This window comes from Pristiophorus japonicus, chromosome 3 (assembly GCF_044704955.1).
Source record: "Pristiophorus japonicus isolate sPriJap1 chromosome 3, sPriJap1.hap1, whole genome shotgun sequence".
Taxonomy (NCBI): domain Eukaryota; kingdom Metazoa; phylum Chordata; class Chondrichthyes; family Pristiophoridae; genus Pristiophorus; species Pristiophorus japonicus.
Window position 1 is genome coordinate 277,912,803 of NC_091979.1, and position 27,637 is coordinate 277,940,439.

The window sequence follows — 27,637 nt, forward strand, 5'->3', positions numbered from 1 at the left end:
TGAGTGTTAGATGTCTTTACTTTCTCATAAGTCATTTCTTGCTGAAGATATAATAGAAACCAGTCTACTCATCATTTGAAATGTTTTATGGTAAGAAATTTGAATTATCCAATAAGCAATGTAAATAACATAGGCCGAAATCTTCTCCGCCCTGCGAGTGCAGGTCTGGAGGCAGGCCTGCTAACAAAATGGCTTTGATTGAGAGCGGGTCGGGATCCCGCTCTGAACTCGCCTCCGTGAGAGTTTCTAAGCTGTCACATCTGAGTTCGGAAAGCAGACCCGACAGCAAACGGCGGGACAGGTAATTAACATCATTATAAGATCCTTAACTGCTAGTTTAGAGGCTTAAAAGCATGCACTAACAATTTTACGAACTTTTTGACAGCTTTGCCGTCCCTTGGGTTTCATGCCAGGTAAGAGGAGTCGGGTTCTCAGTGACTCTATTGCTTTGGCTAGTTGACAGCTGCAGAAGTGGTGTAAAAGGTACCATTTCACAGCTGTTCACTTTCCAATGTCAGAAACCGTTTCAGCATTTGAAAGAGACTTTTGAGCTTGGCAGTTTGGAAGTGTTTGCGGTGAACTCTCTCTTCACTGTCACCTCCTTAGATCAACCTCTCTCACCATTAACAGGACATTTCAGTCATCTCAACCTCACCTGCCATCTATTCCAGTCCTTGAAAAAATCTCACCTTGGTCCTTAAAATCCCATCACAATCAGCCCCAACACCAACATCACTAAACACACCAGCGTCACCACCAACAACACCAACCTTCTCTGCAATCACCTGATGCTGCACAGTACACAGGGCATCAGCACCCAGCCATATTGCTGCCTGGAAGGCCAGTGATTGCCTCACCATGACTACATTTACTTCACTTCATGCTGTACACCCTGACTGCCAGGTTGGCACCACCACTCACCAACTCCATAAAGCATCCCTGCAATGTCCAACCCATTCCTTTTACACTCATCACCATTGTGGGGGGTACCCTTATGTCTCACCATTCATTACAACTCACTAAGCCTCTTCCAAAGGTGCTCACAAATCTGTCCAAGAATGCAAAAGTCCTGAAAATAAAGATTTCAATGTTTGATAGCACATCAACAGTAACTATACATGAACATTGGTTAAAAGACCCCAGTGCCATCCCTTGTGTGTTGTTAGTTTGATGATTGGACAAGGATGAGGGTGAGGGGTGGCTAGTGAAATGGGGAATTGATAATGTAGATAGAGAGGGGGGGATGGGTGGAGAGGTGCAAGGTAAGTTGGTGTGAGTAAGGATGTGCAGGAGTAAGGTAGGGAATGCTGAGTGATGGGGATGTGATGAGTGGCGCAGCAGGATGAGGTTGAGTGTGGCTTTGCAGTAATGTTTTGTGATCTACTGGGATCATTGAAAGATTTGCGCCAATGCAGCCAGCTCCTCCAGATGACATCCCTGCTTGTGCCCTCGTGTAATGTGCAACCAGGCTGCATTGATCTCCCGGGGAGGTCTCTTCTGTCAATTGGAATGGAAGAGAACCTCCTTGCGTGCTATGACTCCCTCCATAAGCATCTGGAGGGAGTCATGGGAGAGCCTGGGTGCAGCCGTGCACCTTTCTGCAGTGCTTGTCAGTGTTTGCAGTAGCTCAATGCTGCAAAAGACTTTCAGAAGAACTGTCAAAAACAAGTTGGGAATGGTTCCTTTAAGGAAACCGGCTGATGACACGTCATCAAACCCGCTTCCAGTTAATTGGCTGGGAAAACCGCAGGGCAGGCTTAACAAGCTCTAGCCACGGAAGAGTGAAGGGAGAGGACAGGCTGCACTTCGACGCGGATTTCCAACGCTGCACCAATGCCGCCCGAATTGGACTCGCTTCCATTCTCAAAATCCCAGCCAATGTGTGGGAGTTTAGTGCTAAAAATAGAATGATCTGAATTAAGCATCTTTCAATTAAGAGGAATAAACTATAAATATTTTGATAGCAGTAGAAAACATTTATAGCCTCACTAAAGTCTAGAGTTTTGTTTGGCTATCCAATACTGGATCTTGTCAGAAAGATTGTACTTATTATCTGTTCCCTACAGCAGACTCAGGAGATTAGTTCTTCTTGAACCCAGTTTAATAAAAACCTGCGCTGCTCTTCTATGAGAATGTTTTTTGTCTCAGGTTAACTTTTTTATTAAATCACAGGCTTCTTTCCAAATGTTCATTGAGCTGTAGCGAAATGGCAGAGGTGTGACCTAAATCAAATCACTGAATGATCCATTGTGTAGATCTGAATGACTCGTATTTAAAAATGCTTACAGTATGATTGACTGAAGTTGAACCTTCACTCTTTTCCCCGACAACTTAATAGAAATTATTTTCAATTAAAACCTCACAACACCCTCTCGAATTTTGCTTCATAACGTAAAATGTCGAAGCATTCTTTGACATAACACTATTTTGGCCCCTTCTGTACTTTTAAATCATCACTATTCCTTATGGTTTGAAACAGTCACTCAAAGTCCTGTTTCTCGAGGGAGGGGTGTCAAGTTAAAATTCATCTTATCTGCCTCAGAATAAATACTCTAGCAGAGATATATGGCAGAATCTTCTATCCTTTGATTGGGATGTATCTCTGGGGATGGGGGGGTGAGTGGAGTGCAACTTCTTTCCATTATGGAGATGTATCCCTGCTCCATTTATAGCCTCAGGGTCATTTACAACTTGCATTTGTATAGCAGCTTTTACGTGGTAAATTGTTTCAAGATGTTTCGCAGGAGCATCATTAGACAAAAACTGACACCACGCCACAGAAGGAATCATTAGGAGGGGTGACCGAAAGTTTAGTCAAACAAGTAGGTTTAAGAGAGTGTCTTAAAGGACGAAAGAGAGATGGAGAGGTTTAAGGAGGGAATTCCCAAGCTTAGGGTCTAGATGGCTGAAGGCATGGCCACCGTTGGTGGGGTGAAGGACGTGGGGGATGCACAAGAACTCCGATTTGGAGGAACACAGAGTTCTTGGAGGGTTGGAGCAGGTTCAGTAGGAGAGTAGAAAGGTCAAGGAATAGTATAGGTTGGGCTAGGAATTTTTGGGGGCAAAGCAACTGAGAGGGTAGAAATTAAAGGAGGCATGACTTGATAACAGGAAGGAGAGAAGACAGGACTGAAAGGCCCGAAGGGTAAAGAGAAGAAAAAGGAAAAGGGAAATAGAAACTAATGCGCTCGGGTAGAGTGGCAGCCAAAATGCGCACATGAATGGTAACAGGGAAACTAGAAAATATATTAGTATCTGGTTTTATGTGATAAGACAGAATATATTTGTATCATCTCCGTTTCATTTTATGGTAACTCCAAGAGTTGTTTGTGTTTAAACCAGCAAATGGCTGGGGGAGGTTCAGAAGGTCAATAGTAATTATAATAGCCAACTAGGCAGAACATGCAGGCATCTGTGTACAGACAAAGCTTTTAAATTAACAACCTACAGTAAAGCTATGATATGAATGACTGATTATTGAACAAAGCTACACAAGTGATTTACACATATACAGACAAATCCCAGTGGATTTGGATTTTGCTGTCAAGCTCCCGAGCCTCCTCTGGACAATCGTGCCAGATTGAGAGTGGGATTTGCTGTGGCAGGCCTCAAAGATCACCCACAGTTGGAAATGCAGGCAACCTCCATGCAACTCTGAACAAATATTTTGTATCAGTCTTTATGGTAGAGGACACTAACAATATTCCAACAGTGGATAGTCAAGGGACTATAGGGGTGGAGGAACTTAATACAATCACAATCACTAAGGAGGTGGTACTCAGTCCTTTGGACCTAATGGCTTGCATCCTAGGGTCTGAAGAGAAGTAACGGCAGGGATTGTGGATGCATTGGTTGTAATTTACCAAAATTCTCTGGATTCTGGGGAGGTCCCAGCAGATTAGAAAACTGCAAATGTAACGCCCCTATTTAAAAAAAAAAAGGAGGCAGACAAAAAGCAGCAAACTATAGACCAGTTAGCCTAACATCTGTGGTTGGGAAAATATTGCAGTCCATTATTAAAGAAGCAGTAGCAGGGCATTTGGAAAAGCAAAATTCGGTCACAAGAACTCAGATTTGGAGGAACATGGATTTATGAAGGGGAAGTCATGTTTGATAAATTTGTTGGAATTCTTTGAGGATGTAACGGACAGGGTGAATAAAGGGGAACCAGTGGATGTGGTGTATTTGGACTTCCAGAAGATATTTGACAAGGTGCCACATAAAAGCTTACTGCACAAGATAAAAGTTCACTGGGTTGGGGGTAATATATTAGCAAGGATAGAGGATTGGCTAACTAACAGAGAACAGAGAGTCGGGATAAATGGTTCGTTCTCTGGTTGGCAACCAGTAACTAGTTGGGGTCCCAGCACTGCTGCAGGGATCAGTGCTGGGACCCCAAATATTTACAATCTATATTAACGACTTGGAAGAAGGAGAGTGTAACATAGCCAAGTTTGCTGACGATACAAAGATGGGAGGAAAAGCAATGTGTGAGGAGAACACACAAAATCTGCAAAAGGACATAGACAAGCTAAGTGAGTGGGCAACAATTTGACAGATGGAGTATAATGTTGGAAAGTGTGAGGTCATGCACTTTGGCAGAAAAAAATCAAAGAACAAATTATTATTTAAATGGAGAAAGATTGCAAAGTGCTGCAGTACAGCGGGACCTGGGGGTACTTGTGCATGAAACTCAAAAGGATAGTATGCAGGTACAGCAAGTGATCAGGAAGGCCAATGGAATCTAAGCCTTTAATGCAAAGGGAATGGAATATAAAAGTAGGGAAGTCTTGCAATAGTTGTACAAGGTATTGGTGAGGCCACACCTGGAATACTGCATGCAGTTTTGGTTTCCATATTTACGAAAGGATATACTTGCTATGGAGGCAGTTCAGAGAAGGTACACTAGGTTGATTCTGGAGATGAGGGGGTTGACTTATGAGGAAAGGTTGAGTAGGTTGGGCCTCTACTCATTGGAATTCAGAAGAATGAGAGGTGATCTTATCGAAACGTATAAGATTATGAGGGGGCTTGACAAGGTGGATGCAGAGAGGATGTTTCCACTGATGGGGGAGACTAGAACTAGAGAGTATGTTCTTAGAATAAGGGGCCGCCCATTTAAAACTGAGATGAGATGAGAAATTTCTTCTCTCAGGGTTGTGAATCTGGAATTCGCTGCCTCAGAGAGCTGTGGAAGCTGGGACATTGAATAAATTTAAGACTGAAATAGACAGTTTCTTAAACGATAAGGGAATAAGGGGTTATGGGGAGCAGGCAGGGAAGTGGAGCTGAGTACATGATCGGATCAGCCATGATCGTATTAAATGACTGAGCAGGCTTGAGGGGCCATATGGTCGACTCCTGCTCCTATTTCTTATGTTCTTATGCCTGCAAAATTGAAAAACAAACTTCATATCTGATGTCTTCTTCTTTAGGCTGTGCAAGGTAATACTCCACGAGCTCTTGCACAAGGGTTCCCAGAAGGAAAAAATTCTGCTAATTCATTTCCCCCACCAATCGTAGGACGCAGGATGCTTGGGCCTAATGGACATCTTTTGGACCAAATGTTCAAATAACAGATTAAAAAGGATTTATTTCCCTCAGTTGCATGTCATAGTGAATGATGCACTGCCCCAGGAGCGGGAAATGGGGGATATAGCAGGAGGAAAGGGCATGGCAAAGTCTGTCCTGTCCCACTGAAAAAGTGCGGAGAGGGAGGGAAATTTATGCCATATTCTATTTTACAATAGAAGTAAGAAAACGTTAAAGGGGATGATTTTCAAACTGAAGAAACTTGGTATTCCCATTGCTAAATAAGGTTTGTAGAGAGAAAAAGAAGATAATTGCAAATAGGAATTGAAAATAAATCTGAAGAGCTAATGGGGGAAGAATGCTTCGGGTGGGGGGGGTGGGGCTGCATTTGGAAAGGGGCCTTGGGGGGAAAAAAAGGAAATTGGGGAACAAAGGAGAAGTGGAGATCTGGGGATCAGGTGTTCAGGTGCAGAAAGAGATGGTGGGGAAGAGCCTTTCCAGAACAGAGAGACAGTACAGGATCAAAAAGAGATGGTGGGAACAGGTATTTTTTTGGGGGGTGGGGGCAGAAGGGAAGGAAAAATGAGTGTTTAGCTTTTTAAGAGAGAAACAAAAAACTAAAGCAAACATACCATAGAAAAGGATTTAAGAACAGTAGCAGGGTCAGTAACTGGAAAAAAAGAAACCGAGAGATGCTGAAAGGTTGGAAAATAAATTGCAAAAAGAAACAGCACAAGGGACAACTTGAACTTGAGCAAGTGGGGCAAATTTTAAAAACAAAACTGCATGGTTAAAATGGCAGCCAGTGGGGATGGAGTGGCAAGTCCTTTACAGCAATTTTAGCCTCTTACATGCCCTATGGGATAAAATTGCCCCTATTATTTAAGGAAATTAGAATCAATTAAAATACGGTAGGTGTTTGTGTATAACTGGGACTGTTTTTGTTTTCCATTTGCACAAATGTTTTAGATGTATGCACAAAAGGAATGGTTTTAAAGTTTGCAAATAATACCAAATTAGGGGTTATGACAAACAATGAGGAAGAGTGTTGGAGATTGCAGGAGAATAGGTGGGAGTTACAGTTCAATACAGATATATATGAAATAGAACATTTTGAAAAAATTAACAGTGAAAAGAAATAAAAACAAAATCGTAGGTTTATTGGGCCCAAGTTTAGGTGCGCCGACTTTCTAGAATAAACAGGACGGCGAAAACTTACCTTGTAATTCCGGTCTCCTCAGAACGTCTTCGGCCTTGGCGTAGCGCAGCACAAGGGGTGGGGGCGGAACCAGACCCTGGCACTGAAAACAGTGCCGGGAGCCCTGCACATGTGCGCTAACGTGTGCGCGCATGCGCAGTAGCTCCTCGCAGCCCGACGCTCTGCAGGCCCGCTGCCGCACCGTATGAATTGAACTGAGAAATAGTTTTCATTTTTGCAAGCTGCTTTAAGTTCATCATTGCAGTTAAACCTCTGGTACTGACCAGAGCAGCTAAAATGTACCAAGTGTTTGGGTGAGTTTATCTGATGGCACTGTATTTGTGATATTTTAAATATTTCACTGCTGGTTATTATTTTACTGTAAAATCTTGTAAATAAAAGGCTGACAATAATGACTTGTGTGTGAGAATATTTTTTACTGTAGAATCGCCTGACCCATCTGAATGTTGTGTGTGGGTGGGTGCTGAGGAGAAGAGTGTCTGTAATTGAGTTTGTGTAGAGTCAGGTACTGTGCCTCTGAAATTGTCTCAGGTGCAAAAATTCCTGGCTGTTGCAGTGTGCGAGTTCTTTACGCTGTGTCACAGACTGCCGAGGCCCGAAGCTCTGTAGTTCCCTCCCTAATAAATCTCTATGCCTCCCCCCTCGTTCAGCCCTCACCCCCCTTTCTCCCCCCCCCCCCCGCACGTTCAGCCCTCACCCCCCTTTCTCCCCCCCCACGTTCAGCCTCCGTTTACGCCCCCTCCTCCTCCCCATCCTTCCCACCCTCGCCCTCCTCCTTCCCTGTTTCTCCCACCCCCTTCCCCGTTTCTCCCACCCCCTTCCCCGTTTCTCCCACCCCCTTCCCCGTTTCTCCCACCCCCTTCCCCGTTTCTCCCACCCCCTTCCCCGTTTCTCCCACCCCCTTCCCCGTTTCTCCCACCCCCTCCCTCCTCCACCCACTCCCTCCTCCTGCCCCCCCTCTGCCTTCCCCTCTGCCTCTCCTTCCACCTCCTCCCTCCTCCTCCACCCGCTCCCTCCTCCTGCCCCCCCTCTGCCTCCACCCCCTCCCTCCTCCTCCCCCCTTCCCCCTCCACACTTCCCCCTCTCCCCCCCACCCCTCATTGTCAGAAACACAGAGAGCGAGAATGACACTGACAGAGACAGAGAGAGAGACATGGAGAGGCTGACAGAAACACCTTCCCTTCACATAAGGGTAGGACTTCTATTTTTTATTTGTTATTGATTGGTTGCTTATTACTTTAGTCTTGGTGCTTTAGGTGCAGGGTTCATTGTATTTTTAATTTGTTAATTAATTGCTTATTACTTTTTGTGCTTTGTTTAGTGCTTGGTGCTTTAAATATGCTTATGCTTCTTTAGTGTTGTTGTGAAGGTGTTTAGTGCTTTGGAAAATCGTCTAACTTCCCTCCCCCCCACCCCCTCAGCCCCCCCCATTGATGTCGATGTCGATGTGTCTGCCTCAGCCGGGAGCCTACACTTGCTTATTTATAAAAAGAGAAACAACTGTCCTCACTCAACAGATATAAGGCAAAATATCATCGCAAGAGGTTTTAGGCCATTTTAAATGATGTGTTTAATGCTTTAGTCCTTTGTGTTTAATGCTTCTCACCCTCGTCTCTGGCTGTGCCTGCACTGAACTTAACTCTAGGTAAGGTTTTTTAGAACTTACAAAAGTGGACACTAACTCCATTCTAAGTTAGTTTGGAGTACGTTTTCGTTGCCTAAACTTGCAAAACAGGCCTAAGTGGCTGGACACACCCTCTTTTGGGAAAAAAAACTGAACTAAAACGAAACTAAACTAACTCACTAGAACGGGAGCAAAATAAATGCCGAGATTGGAAAGCAGCTAATGTAACGCCTCTGTTTAAAAAAGGGGGCAGACAAAAGGCAGGTAATTATAGGCCGGTTAGTTTAACATCTGTAGTGGGGAAAATGCTTGAAACTATCATTAAGGAAGAAATAGCGGGACATCTAGATAGGAATAGTGCAATCAAGCAGACGCAGCATGGATTCATGAAGGGGAAATCATGTTTAACTAACTTACTGGAATTCTTTGAGGATATAACGAGCATGGTGGATAGAGGTGTACCGATGGATGTGGTGTATTTAGATTTTCAAAAGGCATTCGATAAGGTGCCACACAAAAGGTTACTGCAGAAGATAAAGGTACGCGGAGTCAGAGGAATGGATCGAGAATTGGCTGACTAACAGAAAGCAGAGAGTCGGGATAAATGGGTCCTTTTCGGGTTGGAAATCGGTGGTTAGTGGTGTGCCACAGGGATCGGTGCTGGGACCACAACTGTTTACAATATACATAGATGACCTGGAATAGGGGACGGAGTGTAGTGTAACAAAATTTGCAGATGACACAAAGATTAGTGGGAAAGCGGGTTGTGTAGAGGACACAGAGAGGCTGCAAAGAGATTTAGATAGATTAAGCGAATGGGCTAAGGTTTGGCAGATGGAATACAATGTTGGAAAGTGTGAGGTCATCCACCTTGGGGAAAAAAAACAGTAAAAGGGAATATTATTTGAATGGGGAGAAATTACAACATGCTGCGGTGCAGAGGGACCTGGGGGTCCTTGTGCATGAATCCCAAAAAGTTGGTCGCAGGTGCAGCAGGTGATCAGGAAGGCGAATGGAATGTTGGCCTTCATTGCGAGAGGGATGGAGTACAAAAGCAGGGAGGTCCTGCTGCAACTGTACAGGGTATTGGTGAAGCCGCACCTGGAGTGCTGCGTGCAGTTTTGGTCACCTTACTTAAGGAAGGATATACTAGCCTTGGAGGGGGTACAGAGACGATTCACTAGGCTGATTCCGGAGATGAGGGGGTTGGTTACCTTATGATGATAGATTGAGTAGACTGGGTCTTTACTCATTGGAGGTCAGAAGGATGAGGGGTGATCTTATAGAAACATTTAAAATAATGAAAGGGATAGACAAGATAGAGGCAGAGAGGTTGTTTCCACTGGTCGGGGAGACTAGAACTAGGGGGCACAGCCTCAAAATACGGGGGAGCCAATTTAAAACCGAGTTGAGAAGGAATTTCTTCTCCCAGAGGGTTGTGAATCTGTGGAATTCTCTGCCCAAGGAAGCAGTTGAGGCTAGCTCATTGAATGTATTCAAGTCACAGATAGATTTTTAACCAATAAGGGAATTAAGGGTTATGGGGAGCGGGCGGGTAAGTGGAGCTAAGTCCACGGCCAGATCAGCCATGATCTTGTTGAATGGCGGAGCAGGCTCGAGGGGCTAGATGGGCTACTCCTGTTCCTAATTCTTATGTTCTTATGTAATTGCAATTTCTAAGATACTCCAAACTAAACTAGTTGCTCCATCCACCTGAAACTTGGGCCCATTAAGACTAGAGAAAGATCTAGAGGTACTTCAGTGCTGGGCCCCCAGCTATTTACAATATACATTAATGATTTAAATGAAGGAATTGAATGTAATATCTTCAAGTTTGCAGATGACACTAAGCTGAGTGGCAGTGTAAGCTGTGGAGAAGAATGCTAAGAGGCTGCAGGGTGACTTGGACAGGTTAGGTGACTGGACAAATGCAAGGCAGATGCAGTATAATGTAGATAAATGTGAGGTTATCCACTTTGGTGGCAAAAACAGAGAGGCAGAGTATTATCTGAATGGTGACAGATTAGGAAAAAGGGAGATGCAACGAGACCTGGGTGTCATGGTACATCAGTCATTGAAAGTTGGCATGCAGGTACAGCAGGCAGTGAAGAAGCATGTTCTTCACTGGCATGTTGGCCTTCATAGCAAGAGGATTTGCGTATAGGAGCAGGGAGGTCTTTCTGCAGTTGTACAGGTCCTTGGTGAGGCCACACCTTGAATGTTGTGTGCAGTTTTGATCTCCTAATCTGAGGAAGGTCATTCTTGCTATTGAGGGAGTGCAGCAAAGGTTCACCAGACTGATTCCCGGGATGGCAGGACTGACATATGAAGAAAGACTGGATCGACTAGGCTTATATTCACTGGAATTTAGAAGAATGAGAGGGGATCTCATAGAAACATATAAAATTCTGACGGGATTGGACAGATTAGATGCAGGAAGAATGTTCCTGATGTTGGGGAAATCCAGAACCAGGGGTCACAGTCTAAGGATAACGGGTAAGCCATTTAGGACCGAGATGAGGAGAAACTTCTTCACTCAGAGAATTGTGAACCTGTGGAATTCTCTTCCACAGAAAATTGTTGAGGCCAGTTCGTTAGATATATTCAAAAGGGAGTTAGATGTGGCCCTTATTGCTAAAGGGATCAGAGGTATGGAGAGAAAGCAGGGGTACTGAAGTTGCATGATCAGCCATGATCATATTGAATGGAGGTGCAGGCTTGAAGGGCCGGATGCCTACTCCTGCATCTATTTTCTGTGTTTCTATGTTACTAAAGGACAAATAGGATGCTGGCTTTTATCTGGAAGCATTGAATGCAAAAGCAAGGAGGTAATAAATTTGTGCAGTATGTTGGTTAGACCATATTGCATCCCATTGTAGAGAGGATATTGGAGCCATGGAAGGGATGCAGTGAAGATTCACTGGTATAATATCGGAATAAGAGGTTATCATTTTGAAGATAAACTCAAAAAATGTGGATAAAGGGTTAAGGAGAGGATCTAAGAAGTTTTCACAATTCTGAAATGTTTTGAGTCGTGAAGAATTGTATCTCCTGTTTGGTAAATCAGTAACAAGGGGTATTGGCTCAGGATTGTCAATAGAAAATGAAGGAGCAAGTTCGGAATTTTTCACACATGGTTATTTGAACATGAAATGCTTTACAACAAGTGAATATTAAGACAATTATTATAACATAATTTGAATGAGAATTGGATAAGCATTTCAAAAACAAGAGTTCCTGTATATAATATTGGGAAATGATAGGAGGCTGAAGAACTAGCATCAGAACAGGTGCAGGTGTCTGAATAATTTGTGCTGTCATTTCCATTAATAATTACTGTTCTCTCTAATCATGTATTAATAATACTGACAGCTTTTTTACAATATTCATATGTTGGAAGTTGATGTTTTTTTTCCCTCTGAAGACAATCTAAGTTGGAACTCAGAGGGCTAGACTTTTGGCACATATTCGTCCATTTAGCACCCATATATGTGCTGAGATGCTGTTTATCGGCCATATTTGATGATAAATGGAAACTAGCGCCTATTTATCGTCGGTGCAACTTTCGGCATACATGAATGAGCTGAATCACATGGCCTATTTAAAAAAAATAAAATCTGACGTCATCACTCATGCTGTTTATACTGGAAACTAGCGCCCAAATATCGCCCAGATTATCGCCGAGCGCTACTTACGGCATTTCACCCATATTGCGCCCAAAACGACGCTCAAGAAAAGCTGCATCCACCTGATCTTAACCTGGCAGAATGGACGCCATTTTGTAAATCGGAGGAAGATTAATAAAAGGCTGCTTGAAGTGGATGGGAGCATTGAAGTAATTCTTGAGTGATTTTAAGGGCGTTTTAGAATCTTGCCAATCATCTAATCACATTGTGGTTAATTTCAAGTTTATATTGTATTTGTTGAGGACAATTTAAGAATATTTGAAGACAGATTGGGGCATTTATAGTGATGGGGCCTGTAATTTCTCAACCAGTATTGATGACTACTCACATGCTGCAGAATAGAGATGGTTCATTGAAGAGCATTCCCAATCAAAGAGGTGGCAGACTGCTGAGGGGGAGGAGACCTTATACCCAACGCATTTACAGGAATAAGTGATCATACTTGGACTTGTCTGATATCACATGCGTTAGAAGGCTGCGCTTCCAAAAGGAAGTCATCAGTGAGATATGCCAGCTAATTAAGGAAGATCTGCAGCCTACCAGCACCATCAGGACTGCACTGCCCGTTGAGGTTAAGGTTACTGCAGCACTTTCCTTCTACACATCGGGCTCCTTTCAGGCTTCAGCTGGCGACATTTGCTGCATCTCTCAGCACGCCACACATTAAGCCCTTTACGCACGCAGGATAGACTTTGTAAACTTCCCTTTGACCAGGGAGGCACAGAGTGAGAGAGCTTTGAGGTTCTCAAGAATAGCAAACTTCCCCAAGGTGCAGGGAGCAATAGACACATATCGCCCTGCGAGCACCTTTACAGGATGCAGAGGTGTTTTGGAACTGAAAAGAATACCACTCCCTAAATGTGCAGCTCGTTGACCACAAGCAAATAATAAAGGAAGTAAATGCAAATTTTCCAGTGAGCATCCATGATGCACACATCTTGCATGAGAGCACTGTCTCTGACCTATTTAAGAGTCAGCCACAAGGTCACGGTTGGATGCTGGGGGATAAACATGCAGGTGCAGCAAGCAGTTAGGAAGGCAAATGGTATGTTGTCTTCAATGCAAGAGGATTTGAATACAGGAGCCAAGGATGTCTTACTACAGTTATACAGGGCCTTGGTGAGACCGCACCAGGAGTATTGTGTGCAGTTTTGGTCTCCTTACCTAAGAAAGGATATACTTGCCATAGAGGGAGTGCAGCAAAGGTTCACCAGACTGATTCCTGAGATAGCAGGATTGTTGTATGAGGAGAGATTGGGTCGACTAGGCCTGTATTCACTGCAGTTTAGAAGATGAGAGGGGATCTCATTGAAACATAAAATTCTGACTGGGTTGGATAGACTGGATGCGGGGAGGATGTTTCCCCTGGCTGGGAAGTCTAGAACAAGGGGTCACAGCCTCAGGATACAGGGTAGGAAATTTAGGACCGAGATGAGGAGAAATTTTTTCACTCAGAGAGTGCTGAACCTGTGGAATTCTCAACCGCAGAAGGCTGTGGAGGCCAAGTCATTGAATATATTTAAGAGGGAGATAGATAGATTTCTAGAAACAAAAGGAATCAAGGGATATGGGAAAAAAGCGGGAATATGGTGTTGAGATAGAGGATCAGCCATGATCATATTGAATGATGGTGCAGATTTGAAGGGCCGAATGGCCTACTCCTCCTATTTTTTATGTTTCTATGTCTATAAAGGATATGGCCTTGCCAGCTGGCTCATGACCCCGCCCCCCCCCCCCCCCTCTGCATAAACCCCAGACAGAAGCCGAGAAGTGCAACAATGAAAGCCAAATAGCCGCACGCAATATCGTCGAAAAGCCATTTGGAGTTTTGAAGCAGCCTGGACCACTCAGGAGCCAACCTACAATACAACCCTGAGCAGGTCGCTGAGTTCATTGTGGTGTGCTGCATGTTGCATATAACCTAACTATCAGGAGAGGACAACAATTGCCAGATGGGACTGCCGGTCCACCTCAGCAGAGAGGGGAGGAGGATGAGGACCTCGGAGAGGACAATCAGCCTGGTGATGAACCGCCACACCACTGGAAAAGCCCCATGGTAGTTACACACCTGCAAGACTGTTACGTCAGTAGCTCGTAAATGAACGCTTTGCATGAAGTTACGTTGATGACAATTACAGTTGTGTTACGTTTCATCCTTGCCTGGCCATTGCTTGCAACCCTTGTATTGATGTTTAACCTTACGTTACCAGAAGACACTGCACAACAATTGTAAAGTTCAATAAAAAAAAATGTAATCATTTTAACAATTAATGGAAAAAATTTTATCAACAAACTAACAACCACCTCGCACGCCCACCCCCACCTCCAACGGTCAACGTTTTTCACCAAACAACAAATTTTAGATAACGATAACACTACAAAAACATCCTCCCACCACCCCCAACATTCAACAAATTTTTAATAACAATAAGAACAGGCAACAATTTTAATTAAAATAGATTATGATCCCCCCCCACCTGTGGCCACATTTCCCTCCTTTATCTTTACCCCCCTCGTCATAATACCCCCCTTTCCCACTTACGCCCCGAGTAACAGGGCCAAGTCGTCTTGCTGTAGAGCACCTCGCGAGGGCTGCTGCTGTGGGGATGGGGGGAGGGGGGGGGGGTGACGTTGGCAGATTCAATTCAGGGGGCCGAGGAGAAAACTTTTCCAAAGAAACATCTTCCGATTCAGAAGCAATTGCTTCCTCCTGACTCGTATCTGTCGACGGTGGTGTTGGTTCATCACCTTGGGGTGTAGTGCCATATCCCGAAACCATCGCCTGCCACATGGCATCGATGGAGTTGGCCATTAGCCACATTGCCGCAACCATCTGCCCCATGTCCTCCGAGCTTCTAGCAGATAGTGCGGCAATGTTGCCGATCAACCCACCAATCGTTTGTCGGAGCTCTCGACCATTGTCGTCGCTCGCCCTCGACAGAGACATCATGTCCTTGTTCACATCTGCGCATGCCTACCTCACTGACCCAACCCCTGCGGCGTCGGCGTGGGCACTGGACGACTCGGAGTGCCCTGCTGTAAGCCGCTTGGCCCCGCTACTTCATCAATTGAGGATGACGTGGCTGCAGGTACTGTAGATTCCTTGACCAGCTCATCATCCTCCTCCTCAGTTGTATCTTCTTCCCCTGTGGTCAGCACGACCTTCAGCTCCAGGGGCCTCCCATTGCACCTGGGGAGCTGGAAAACATAATTGAGGTTAGTAGAAGAGAAGAGAAGACATGAGAATGATTGCGCTGCGCAGACCTATGTATGAGGAGCAACACTACTGCAATAAATATGAACGAGAGACATTGCATATAATTAACATGAGAGTACAGAAGCTGCAAGCATAACCATACATCATTCATATATTATAATCAAATGGCATTAAATTACTTTAAATTACCACTGGTTTACACATTACTCACATGGTGCAACAATGGGATCTGTACCACCACGGGTGACAGAACGATTATATGCCCCTACAAGGGCTGAGGCACACTCCTCCAGGTCGGTTAACTAAAAGATCCGCAGGTGGTCCTCCTCCGGTCTGCCTTTGCACTGCCCGATTCTTAGAAATCTTCTTCTGCAAACGTGCCAAGAGCATGGCATAAACTAATTGCCTAGGTACTATTACGGAAACACATAGATATTGTAATCCACAATTAGTCATTGCACATGCTATTCATTGTTAACGTTATATGCTAATACGGTTTGTATGCAGTTGATGCATGATTATAACATCTAAGTTCAGAGAAGAAATTTAATAAAATCGTGGTTAGGAACAAATGCGTGACACCAACCCCCTCACGTACAATCCCCAGGAAAGGCCCCATCCACGGGCCGTGCCATTTGCCGCCTGACGGGAGGGAGCCAGGTTATTGCAATCGATTGAGGTCCCCGAGGGGGGAGGAATCAGGACCGCTGGTGAGCTCGGCAATGACCGGACCATGAGGGGAGGGGACACCGTGTCCCTGGGCTGTGCTCAGAGACTTCCGTGTGGCCAGAGCTAATACCCCACGTGTCCCAGGGCAGACAGTGAGCCAGGGCAGCTCTCCCCCAGTCCAGGTTGGGTCACTGTGACTGACAGCAGCCGGAGAGACACTCAGTCTAGATAAAGCTGAGCGGCCCCCTCAGTGCTCAGCTGTGCCCCCATCCACCAACCTAACCAAAAAGGAGACGGTGCCCAAGTTAAAGAGTTGCTCACAGCACAAAAGCAGTGATATAATCTAATAATTTTCCTTCTAAAGTGGTACAAATGCCAAGTGTTTGCGGTCTGTCTGTTTCCAGTCATTCTTTTGGCCCTAATTTTTGATCAAAGTGTTTTAAATAATAATACTGTCGATTCATGTTTAAGGCATCTCAGCAAGATTACGAATGCACATTTACATGGAATGTTCCTGGGACACCTGCCCCTCCCAGGGTTAGAATCCTGGGACCTGCCCCTCCCAGGGTTAGAGTCCTGGGTGTGCAGTTTCCGACCCCAATCCAAATCTTAACAGGGATGCTACCCAAGATTACCCAGCTTAATTACAATCCAGCAGATTTACATTCTAATTAATGAGTCAGTGCAGCATTACAATTATGAATTTAATAATTTAATACTTACTCTTGCAGATCCCACCAGACTGTTCCAGCGCTTGTGGCACTCTTAGCCTTACTCACTTCGGCAATGTCCGCCCATATTGGCTGGTATATCTGGCGGGGGGAGGGGGAGGAGGTTTCCCATGCCCATCCCGGGTTAATTGGCCCCACCGAGTCTCCACCTCGTGGACCAGAGCTTCGTTTGCTTCATCAGAAAAGACTTTTTCGCCCTCCTTCTCCCGCAACCTCTGCAACACTCTCACAACTCATGTTCCATTTCCATTGCCGCGACACAACCTTCCTTCTCTCTTTCCCTCCCTGATGACCCCTGACCTCCCAAATCGTGGGAAATGTTCTTTGCCTGAAAAAAAAACCACGCATGCGTAGAACAGCCGTTGTTATGGACACCGGCCTTGCACGACTGAATACACCGCTATCGCCCATTTCACATCGCTAAGGCTATCGCCCAAATTAAAAAGGCGAAATTAGCTGTTTTTAAAATGGGCGATATTCCAGTGATCCTGAAAAATAAAACAGCCATTAATGCCGGAAATATTGCCCATTTTTGGGCGATAGTGATAATAATGTAAAGTCTAGCCCAGAGTCTCAATGGCAGCCGTTTGAGCTCCCACCTAAACTGTAAAGGCTGGTAACATCGTGTTGTAAGAGCCCAGCTGCAGCATCCCTGGAACAGGCCACACACACGGCAGACTGCAGAGTAGTGATGCCAAGTGACATGACACCGCTCAAGCAGGAAGATGCTGAAACTCCTTGCAAGGCCTTCCAATACTTGATATAACTGCTCGCGTGTGGCAAACAGTTTTATTTTCATAGCTTAAGCCCCAGAAGTCCACCTCTCTGTCCTCCCAAGCCGAGCTGAGAGCAGTCCTTGCCTTCTGGCGTGCTACCTCCTGGGCTGTTCCTACCCTGTCTTGATCATATGTGCTGGGTGTATCACCGCAAACAGACACCTGTAACTCTCTCGCAAACCCATTTGGATTGCCAATCTCTGTGGTGATGCATGGGCAGGATGCATGGCATGACGGTGCCTCTTCAGAAGGATTGTCCTCCTTCTTAATGAATACTTTGCATCTGTTTTCACAAAGGAAAGGGGCAATGCAGATACTGCTAGTGAGGAGGAATGTGAAATTCTGGATGAAATAAACATAGTGAGAGAGGAGGTATTAATGGGTTTAGCAGATTTGAAAGTAGATAAGTCCCCAGGCCCGGATGAAATGCATCCCAGGCTGTTGAGCGAAGTAAAAGAGGAAATAGCAGAGGCCTTGATCATCATTTTCCAGTCCTCTTTGGATTTGGGCATGGTGCCAGAGGACTGGAGGATTGCTAATGTGGTACCCTTGTTTAAGAAGGGAAAAAGGGATAGGCTGAGTAATTACAGGCCTGTCAGCCTAACCTCAGTGGTGGTTTAATTATTGGGAAAAATTCTGAAAGACAGGATTAAATCGACATTTGGAAAGCCAAAGATTAATTAGGTACAGTCAGCACAGATCGTGTTTGACTAACCTGATTGAATTTTTTGAGGAGGTAACCAAGAGGGTTGATGAGGGTAGTGCATATGATGTAGTGTATATGGACTTTAGCAAAGCTTTTGATAAAGTCCCACATGGTCGACTGGTCACGAAGGTTAAAGCCCATGGGATCCAGGGCAAAGTGGCTAGTTGGATCCAAAATTAGCTTGGAGATAGAAAGCAAAGGGTAATGGTTGATGGATGTTTTTGTGACTGGAAGGATGTTTCCAGTGGGGTTCCACAGGGCTCAGTACTGGGTCCCTTGCTTTTTATGGTATATATCAATTATTTAGATTTGAATATAGGGAGTATGATTAGGGAGTATGATTAAGAAGTTTGCAGATGACACTAAAATTGGCTGTGTGGTTGATAATGAAAAGGAAAGTCATGGACTGCAGGACGATAATCAATCTACTGGTCAGGTGGACAGAGCAACGGCAAATGGAATTTAATTCGGAGAAGTGTGAGGTGATGCACTTGGGGAGGGCTAATAAGGAAAGGGTATAAACATTAAGCGATAGGCCACTTAATAGTATAGATGAACAAAGGGACCTTGGAATGCTTGTCCACAGATCCCTGAAAGTAGCAGGACAGGTGGATAAGGTGATTAAGAAAGCATACGGAATGCTTGCCTTTATTGGCTAAGAATACAAGAGCAGGGAGGTTATGCTTAAATTGTATAATACTCTGGTTAGGTCACAGCTGGAGTACTGCGTGCAGTTCTGGTCGCCGTATTATAGGAAGGACGTGATTGTACTGGAGAGGGTGCAGAGGAGATTTACTGGATGCTGTCTGGAATGGAGAATCTTAACTATGAGGACAGATTGGATAGGCTAGGGTTGCTCTCATTGGAATAGAGGAGGTTGAGAGGAGACCTCATTGAGGTGTACAAAATATTGAGGTGCCTGGATATAGTGAATAGCAAGGGCCTATTTCCCTTGGTGGAGGGGTCAATTACGAAGGGCATAGTTTTAAGGTGGTTGGTGGAAAGTTCAGAGGGCGTTTGAGGGGGGGGCTTCTTCACGTCGAGGGTTGTGGGGGTCTGAAACACACTGCCTGGAAGTTGTGGTGGATGCAGAAACACTCATTTAAAAGGTGCTTGGATGGGCACTTGAGGTGCCGGAACCTGCAGGGTTACGGACCTAGAGTTGGTAATTGGGGTTAGACTGGATAACCTCTTGTTGGCTGGCGCAAATACAATGGTAAGTACTGCAGGGAATCGAATACAGGCCAGGGTGATAATATGGACTCGTTTTGATTGCCTGTATGGATCAGAGAGGAATTTTCCCAGATTTTTATTCCCCAACTGGCCTGGGTTTTTAATCTGGTTTTTGTCTCTCCCAGGAGATCACATGGCTCCGGTTGGGTGGGGGGGGGGGATGTAGAATGTTTTAGTGTAAGGGGTGTTGTAGTTGTCTGGGAAGGACTGGTTGGGCTGGGTGCTCTTTACCTTTCCGCCATTGTTCATAGGTTCATATGTAACCTCCAGGGCTGCTGACCGAGAGCCGTGCGGCTCTTTGTTGGCTGGCGCAGACACGATGGGCCGAAATGGCCTCCTGTGCTGTAAATTTTTATGTTTCAAGGTATGTTTATCTGGAGGATCTTGTTGCTGAATAATCTAAAGAAGAGAAAAGGAATACGAGGTAGCTCGGCAGGGACTGCCTTGCCTGCACAGTTGCAGGTGGCAGGTTTCACAATATAGCTTAATGTTGTCAGGCTGGCTGTTTTCCTGAGGTACATGAAGGAGTACAAGAATTAATCAGAGACTCTGTTCACAAATGCCCACAACCTCAAAACCTCCAATGCAGACAGCACTCGAGGGGCCACTGAGCTCGTGAGCTTACTGCTCTAGCTCACAGAGGATCAAGATGCTGGGTGTTCCTCCCCTTGTGTTACTGATTTCCCTTGTGTTGTGCACCGTTTTCTCCTGCAGAAAGAGAAGTCATTCATTTCTTCTGACTTTGTGTATTAATATAAATGGCCTGTGTATATCGAGTACATTTATTTTGTGTTCTGTATTATTAAAAAAGTTTTGGTCTCTGAAGTAATATTCTGAAAATAAAGGTTTGTTTCTGTTCAAAGGTTGATGTGTCGTTTGCAGTATATTTAATGAAATTGGTGTTTTTCATTGTACAATGTTTGTTATAATTTGAGATAACAGTTCAATTTTATTTTTTATTTTATCTTTTAGAGTCTTCCTGCGAGCAATAAATCAGTATGCAGATATGCTGAACAAGAAATTTCTTGATCAAGCAAACTTTGAGCTACAGGTAAGTGAAGTAAAATCAATATCTAATTGAGTCATACAGTAATAGTTTAGCTGGAAAGGGAAATTACCAGACAAATAAATCCTCACAATGCAGTAAGATTAAGTGATTTTATTATACGGTAATACTGTGTTCAAACATTTCAAAGCACTTTACACAATGATTAATTTTTGAAGTGCAGGCACTGTTATTTAGGTAAACATGGCGGTCATTCTGTGCCATCAGCTTTCCATAGTCAGCATCGAGGTGAATTTATGTTTGAATCTGTTTTTGGTGATCGAGTCCTCCCCTCTTGTCTTAGACAGACGCCTATATCGGCAAATAATGCTAACCATTTACCAATACCATAGATGTTAATTATAAGCTGTTCGCACCTTGTTAAAGTGCGATTACCTGTCATTAAGTCCTAATCCCTCGTGGCCTCTAGTACGCCTGCCACTGCTGCGACCTCTTCTTACTGATTTTCTGGGCTAGACCTATTCCGTTTAAAATCAACATGACAATTAAGATGAGAGCACGGATTTGGCTTGTTTAATAATAGGGCTGAGTGGGAGGGAAATGAACGGGCATCTTTCTCGAGGAGATCATAGAATCTGGGTATATGAGGCGTTGAGTACTGGCATTGTAAATATACACCAAGCAGATTTTACAGAATTTAGTATGATATGGACATTTTCTAGCTCATTTGATACCTTTAGGGATAACCGAGTAAAACTCGCAGGGATATACTCAAAAATAATTTCATAAGTAACAGTTCTTACCAGCATATATAAATAACCCCAATTGATCAGTATGTTCTACAAGAATCATTTCTGCTTGATGCTCCCTGAATGTGTACCTACTGAATATGCTTAGTTTGAATTTTTTTTAAACTCTTGGGTTTTAAAGGATGTTCTTCAGCTGGGAATTACTTGAAAAATGATGGTCTTAAGTAAAACCCACAACTGCGACCTACATATATCCTTTATATCCAAAGTACCTTACTCTTAAATTCCCCTTTAAACAGGTAACATGAAAACAACAACATCTTGCACTTGTATGGGCCCTTTAACGTTGACAAACATCCCAAGGCACTTCATAGAAACATGATCAGACAAAACGTGACATTGAGCCAAAGAAGGAGATATTCAGAGCGGTGACTAAAAGCTTGGTCAAAATGGTGGGTTTTAAGGAGGGGCTTGAAGGAGGAGAGGCAAGTGGAGAAGCAGAGAGGGTTAGGGAGGGAACTCCGAAGCTTACAAGGTGGATGCAGAGAGGATGTTTCCACTGATGGGGGAGACTAACAGTAGAGGGCATGATCTTAGAAAAAGGGGTCGCCCATTTAAAACAGAGATGAGGAGAAATTTCTTCTCTGAGGGTTGTAAATCTGTGGAATTCGCTACCTCAGAGAGCTGTGGAAGCTGGGATGTTGAATAAATTGATGACAGAAATAGACAATTTCTTAAATGATAAGAGGTTATGGGGAGCGGGTGGGGAAGTGGAGCTGAGTCCATGATCAGATCAGCCATGATCTTATTGAATGGCGGAGCAGGCTCGAGGGGCTGTATCGCCTACTCCTGTTCCAATTTTTTATGTTCTTATGTTCTTGGGTATGAGACAGCTGAATCACGGCTGCCAATGGTGGAGCAAAGGAAGTGGGGAGGCACAAGAAGCCAGAGTATGGGAAATCCAGCATATTGAGAGGATTGTTGGGCTGGGAAATGTTACAGATGTAAGGAGGGATAAAGCCCTGCAGAGACTTGAACATTGGGATGAAAATTTTAAATTGGAGACCTTGGCCGACCTGGGGAGACAATGTTGGTCAGTGAGCACAAAAGTGATGAGCGGCAGGATAGGATATGGGCAGCAAAGAACTAGATAATCTGAACTTTAAGAAAGATGGAAGATCGGGGGCCATCTAGGAGAGCATTGGAATAGTCGAGCCTTAAGCGAACAAAGATGTCAATCAGGGTTTTAGCAGCAGATGGGCTGCAGCAGGATGGACATGGGCAATGTTATGCTGGTCAAAAGAGGCAATCTTTGTGTTGGAGAAGATGTGAGGTCTGAAGCACAGCTCGGGATCAAATAAGATGCCGAGGTTGAAAACAGTCTGGTTCAACCTGAGACGGTTGTCGAGGAAGGGGCTGTAATTGGTGGCCAGGGTACAGAGTTAGTGGCGGAGACCAACGACGACAGCTTCAGTGTTCCCAGTGTTTAATTGGAGGAAATTGCAGCTCATTCAGGACTGGATGTCGGACGAGCAGCTTAATGAAGGGATCGAGTCACGTGGATGGAGAGGTAGTGCTGAGCATCGTCAGCATACATGTGGAAGCTGAATCCGTGTCTTCAAGGGTCAGCATGTAGATGAGGAACAGAAGATAACCATGCATAGATCCTTGCAGGATGCTAGAGGTAATGATGTAGAGGTGGAAAAGAAACCATTGCTGGAGATGCTTGGGCTATGATTGGATAGATAAGAGTGCAACCAAGTGAAGGCAGTTGCATTGAGCTGGACAACAGATGAGGGTGTCAAAGGGGGATGCTCTGATTGACTTTGCCAAAGGCTGTAGCGAGGTCGATATGGAATATTGCACCATAGTAAGTCAGGGCCCGCTGGAAGGAGCACTTTGAAGATCTCCTCAATCGAGACTCTGCCTTCGACTCAAGTGTTCTCGACTCCATCCCGCAGCATGCGACTTGTCACCACCTTGGTGAAACCCCAACGTTGCACAACGTAGGAAAAGCCATAAAACAGATCAAGAACAAGAAGGCTACAGGAGCGGATGGAATCCCTGCTGAGGTGCTAAAGTATGGCAGAGAGGCGCTGTTGGCGCAGATACATGACCTCATCTCTCTCATCCGGAGTGAGGAGAGCATGCCGGGAGATCTCAAGAATGCAGTGATCATGACCATCTTTTTAAAAAGGGGACAAGTCCGACTGCGGCAATTACAGGGGAATCTCCCTGCTATCAGCCACTGGGAAAGTTGTCGCTAGAGTTCTCCTTGACTGTCTTCTCCCTGTGGCGGAGGAGCGTCTCCCAGAGTCGCAGTGCGGATTTCGTCCCCTACGGGGCACAAAGGACATGATTTTTGCAGCATGACAGCTACAGGAAAAATGCAGGGAGCAGCGCTAGCCCTTATACATGGCCTTTTTCGACCTTACAAAGGTCTTTGATACTGTCAACCGCGAAGGTCTATGGAGCGTCGTCCTCCATTTCGGATGCCCCCAGCAGTTTGTCAACATCCTTCGCCTGCTCCACGACCACATGCAGGCCGTGATCCTTACCAGCGGATCCATTACAGATACAATCCACGTCCGGACCGGGATCAAACAAGGCTGTGTCATCGGTCCAACCCCTTTCTCAATCTTCCTCGCTGCCATGCTCCACCTCAGTCAACAAGCTCCTCGCTGGAGTGGAACTAAACTGCAGAACCAGTGGGAAGCTGTTTAACCTCCAGGCCAGGTCCAAGATCACCCCAACCTCTGTCGTTGAGCTACAGTACACGGACGATGCCTGCGTCTGCGCGCATTCTGAGGCTGAACTCCAGGATATAGTCGACGTATTTACTGAGACGTACGAAAGCATGGGTCTTACACTAAACATCCGTAAGATAAAGATCGTCCACCAGCCTGTCCTCGCCGCACAGCACTGCCCCCAAGTCATCAAGATCCACAGCGCGGACCTCGACAACGTGGACCGTTTCCCAGACCTCGGGAGCCTCTTATCAAATAAAGCAGGCATTGATGGGATTCAACACCACATCCAGTGCAGCCTTCGGCCGCCTGAGGAAAAGAGTGTTCGAAGACCAGGCCCTCAAATCTACTACCAAGCTCATGGTCTTCAGGGATGTAGTAATACCCGCTCTCCAGGGTGACCAAGGTTGGGAACTCAACATCCAAGGGTATTCAGCATTTAGGAAGGATCGACAAAAAGGAAAAGGAGGCGGGGTGGCATTGCTGGTTAAAGAGGAAATCAGTGCAATTGTAAGGAAGGACATTAGCCTGGATGATGTGGAATCGGTATGGGTGGAGCTGCGGAATTCCAAAGGACAGGAAATGCTAGTGGGAGTTGTATATAGACCACCAAATAGTAGTAGAGGTTGAGGACAGCATCAAACAAGAAATAAGGGATGTATGCAATAAAGGTGCAGCAGTAATCATGGGCGACTTTAATCTACATATAGATTGGGCTAACCTAACTGGTAGCAATGCGGTGGAGGAGGATTTCCTGGAGTGTATTAGGGATGGTTTTCCAGACCAATATGTCGAGGAACCAATCAGGGAGCTGGCCATCCTAGACTGGATGATGTGTAATGAGAAGGGACTAATTAACAATCTTGTTGTGCGAGGCCCTTTGGGGAAAAGTGACCATAATATAGTAAAATTCCTTATTAAGATGGAGAGTGACAAAGTTAATTCAGAAACTAGGTTCCTGAACTTAAGGAAAGGCAACTTCGATGGTATGAGGTGTGAATTGGCTAGAATAGACTGACAGAGGATACTTAAAGGGTTGACGGTGGATAAGCAATGGCAAACATTTAAAGATCACATGGATGAATTTCAGCAATTGTACATCCCTGTCTGGAGTAAAAATAAAACTGGGAAGGTGGCTCAACCATGGCTAACATGGGAAATTAAGGATAGTGTTAAATCCAAGGAAGAGGCATATAAATTGGCTAGAAAAAGCAACAAACCTGAGGACTGGGAGAAATTTAGAATTCAACAGAGGAGGACTAAGGGTTTAATTAAGAAGGGGAAAATAGAGTACGAGAGAAAGCTTGCAGGGAACATAAAAACTGACTGCAAAAGCTTCTGTAAATATGTGAAGAGAAAAAGATTAGTAAAGACAAACGTGGGTCCCTTGCAGTCGGATTCAGGTGAATTTATAATGGGGACCAAAGAAATGGCAGACCAATTGAACCACTACTTCGGTTCTGTCTTCACAAAGGAAGATACAAATAACCTTCCGACTGTACTAGGGGACAGTGGGTCTAGTGAGAATGAGGAACTGAAAGATATCCTTATTAGGCGGGAAATTGATGGGATTAAAGGTTGATAAATCCTGATAGTCTGCATCCCAGAGTACTTAAGGAAGTGGCCCGAGAAATAGTGGATTGGTGACCATTTTCCAACAATCTATCGACTCTGGATCAGTTCCTATGGACTGGAGGGTAGCTAATGTAACGCCACTTTTTAAAAAAGGAGGGAGAGAGAAAGCGGGTAATTATAGCCTAACATCAGTAGTGGGGGAAATGTTGGATTCAATCATTAAGGATGAGATAGCAGTGCATTTGGAAAGCAGTGACAGGATCGGACTGGGTCAGCATGGAATTATGAAAGGGAAATCATGCTTGACGAATCTTCTGGAATTTTTTGAGGATGTAACTAGTAGAGTGGACAAGGGAGAACCAGTGGATGTGGTGTATTTGGACTTTCAAAAGGCTTTTGACAAGGTCCCGCACAAGAGATTGGTGTACAAAATCAAAGCGCATGGTATTGGGAGTAATGTACTGACGTGGATAGAGAACTGGTTGGCAGACAGGAAGCAGAGAGTCGGGAAAAACGGGTCCTTTACAGAATGGCAGGCAGTTACTTGTGGGGTGCCGCAGGGCTCAGTGCTGGGACCCCAGCTCTTTACAATATACATTAACAATTTGGATGAAGGAATAGAGTGTAATGTCTCCAAGTTTGCGGATGACACTAAACTGGGTGGCGGTGTGAGCTGTGAGGAGGACGCTAAGAGGCTGCAGGGTAACTTGGACAGATTAGGTGAGTGGGCAAATACATGGCAGATGCAGTATAATGTGGATAAATGTGAGGTTATCCATTTTGGGGGCAAAAACACGAAGGCAGAATATTATCTTAATGGCGGCAGACTCGAAAAAGGGGAGGTGCAACGAGAGCTGGGTGTCATGGTTCATCACTCACTGAAAGTGGGCACGCAGGTACAGCAGGCGGTAAAGAAGGCAAATGGTATGTTGGCCTTCATAGCTAGGGGATTTGAATATAGGAGCAGGGAGGTCTTGCTGCAGTTGTACAGGGCCTTCGTAAGGCCTCACCTGGAATATTGTGTTCAGTTTTGGTCTCCTAGTCTGAGGAAGGATGTTCTTGCTATTGAGGGAGTGCAGCGAAGGTTCACCAGACTGATTCCAGGGATGGCTGGGCTGCCATATGAGGAGAGACTGGATCAACTGGACCTTTATTCACTGGCATTTAGAAGGATGAGAGGGGATCTCATAGAAACATATAAGATTCTGACGGGACTGGATAGGTTAGATGCGGGAAGAATGTTCTCGATGTTGGAGAAGTCCAGAACCAGGGGACATAGTCTTAGGATAAGGGGTAGGCCATTTAGGACTGAGAGGAGGAGAAACTTCTTCACTCCAAGAGAGTTGTTGACCTGTGGAATTCCCTGCCGCAGAGAGTTGTTGATGCCAGTTCATTGGATATATTCAAGAGGGAGTTAGATATGGCCCTTACGGTTAAGGGGATCAAGGAGTATGGAGAGAAAGCAGGAAAGGGGTACTGAGGGAATGATTAGCCATGATCTTATTGAATGGTGGTGCAGGCTGGAAGGGCCGAATGGCCTACTCCTGCATCTATTTTCTATGTTTCTATGGCTCAGAGGCATGGACCATGTACAGTAGACACCTCAAGTCGCTGGGGATATATCACCAATGATGTCTCCACATGATCCTACAAATCCCCTGGGAGGACAGGCGCACCAACATCAGCGTCCTCATCCAGGCTAACGTCCCCAGCATTGAAGCGCTGACCACACTCGATCAGCATCGCTGGGCAGGACACATATTTCGCATGCCAGACGCGAGACTCCCAAAGCAAGTGCTTTATGCGGAGCTCCTTCACGGCAAATGAGCCAAAGGTGGGCAGCGGAAACATTACAAAGACATCCTCAAAGCCTCCCTGATAAAGTGCGATATCCCCACTGACACCTTGGAGTCCCTGGTCCAAGACCACCCTAAGTGGAGGAAGTGCATCCGGGAGGGCGCTGAGCACTTCGAGTCTCAACACCGAGAGTGTGCAGAAATCAAGCGCAGGCAGCGGAAAGAGCGTGCGGCATACTAGTCCCACCCACCCCTTCCTTCAACAACTATCTCACCTATGACAGAGTCTGTGGCTCTCGTATTGGACTGTTCAGCCACCAAAGAACTCACTTCAGGAGTGGAAGTAAGTCTCCCTCGATTCCGATGGACTG

At 45.1% G+C, this 27,637-nt stretch overlaps 1 protein-coding gene across 2 annotated transcripts in view; it reads left to right on the forward strand.

Annotated features, from left to right (window-relative positions):
- The window catches only part of dock1 (dedicator of cytokinesis 1), an 816,280-nt gene that overhangs the window by 560,137 nt on the left and 228,506 nt on the right, over positions 1-27,637 (forward strand). For both annotated transcript variants that reach the window (XM_070876753.1, XM_070876754.1), the window contains exon 30: positions 20,366-20,444. In XM_070876753.1, coding sequence (XP_070732854.1) covers positions 20,366-20,444 — 79 coding nt within the window. The remainder of the gene's footprint in view (positions 1-20,365; positions 20,445-27,637) is intronic.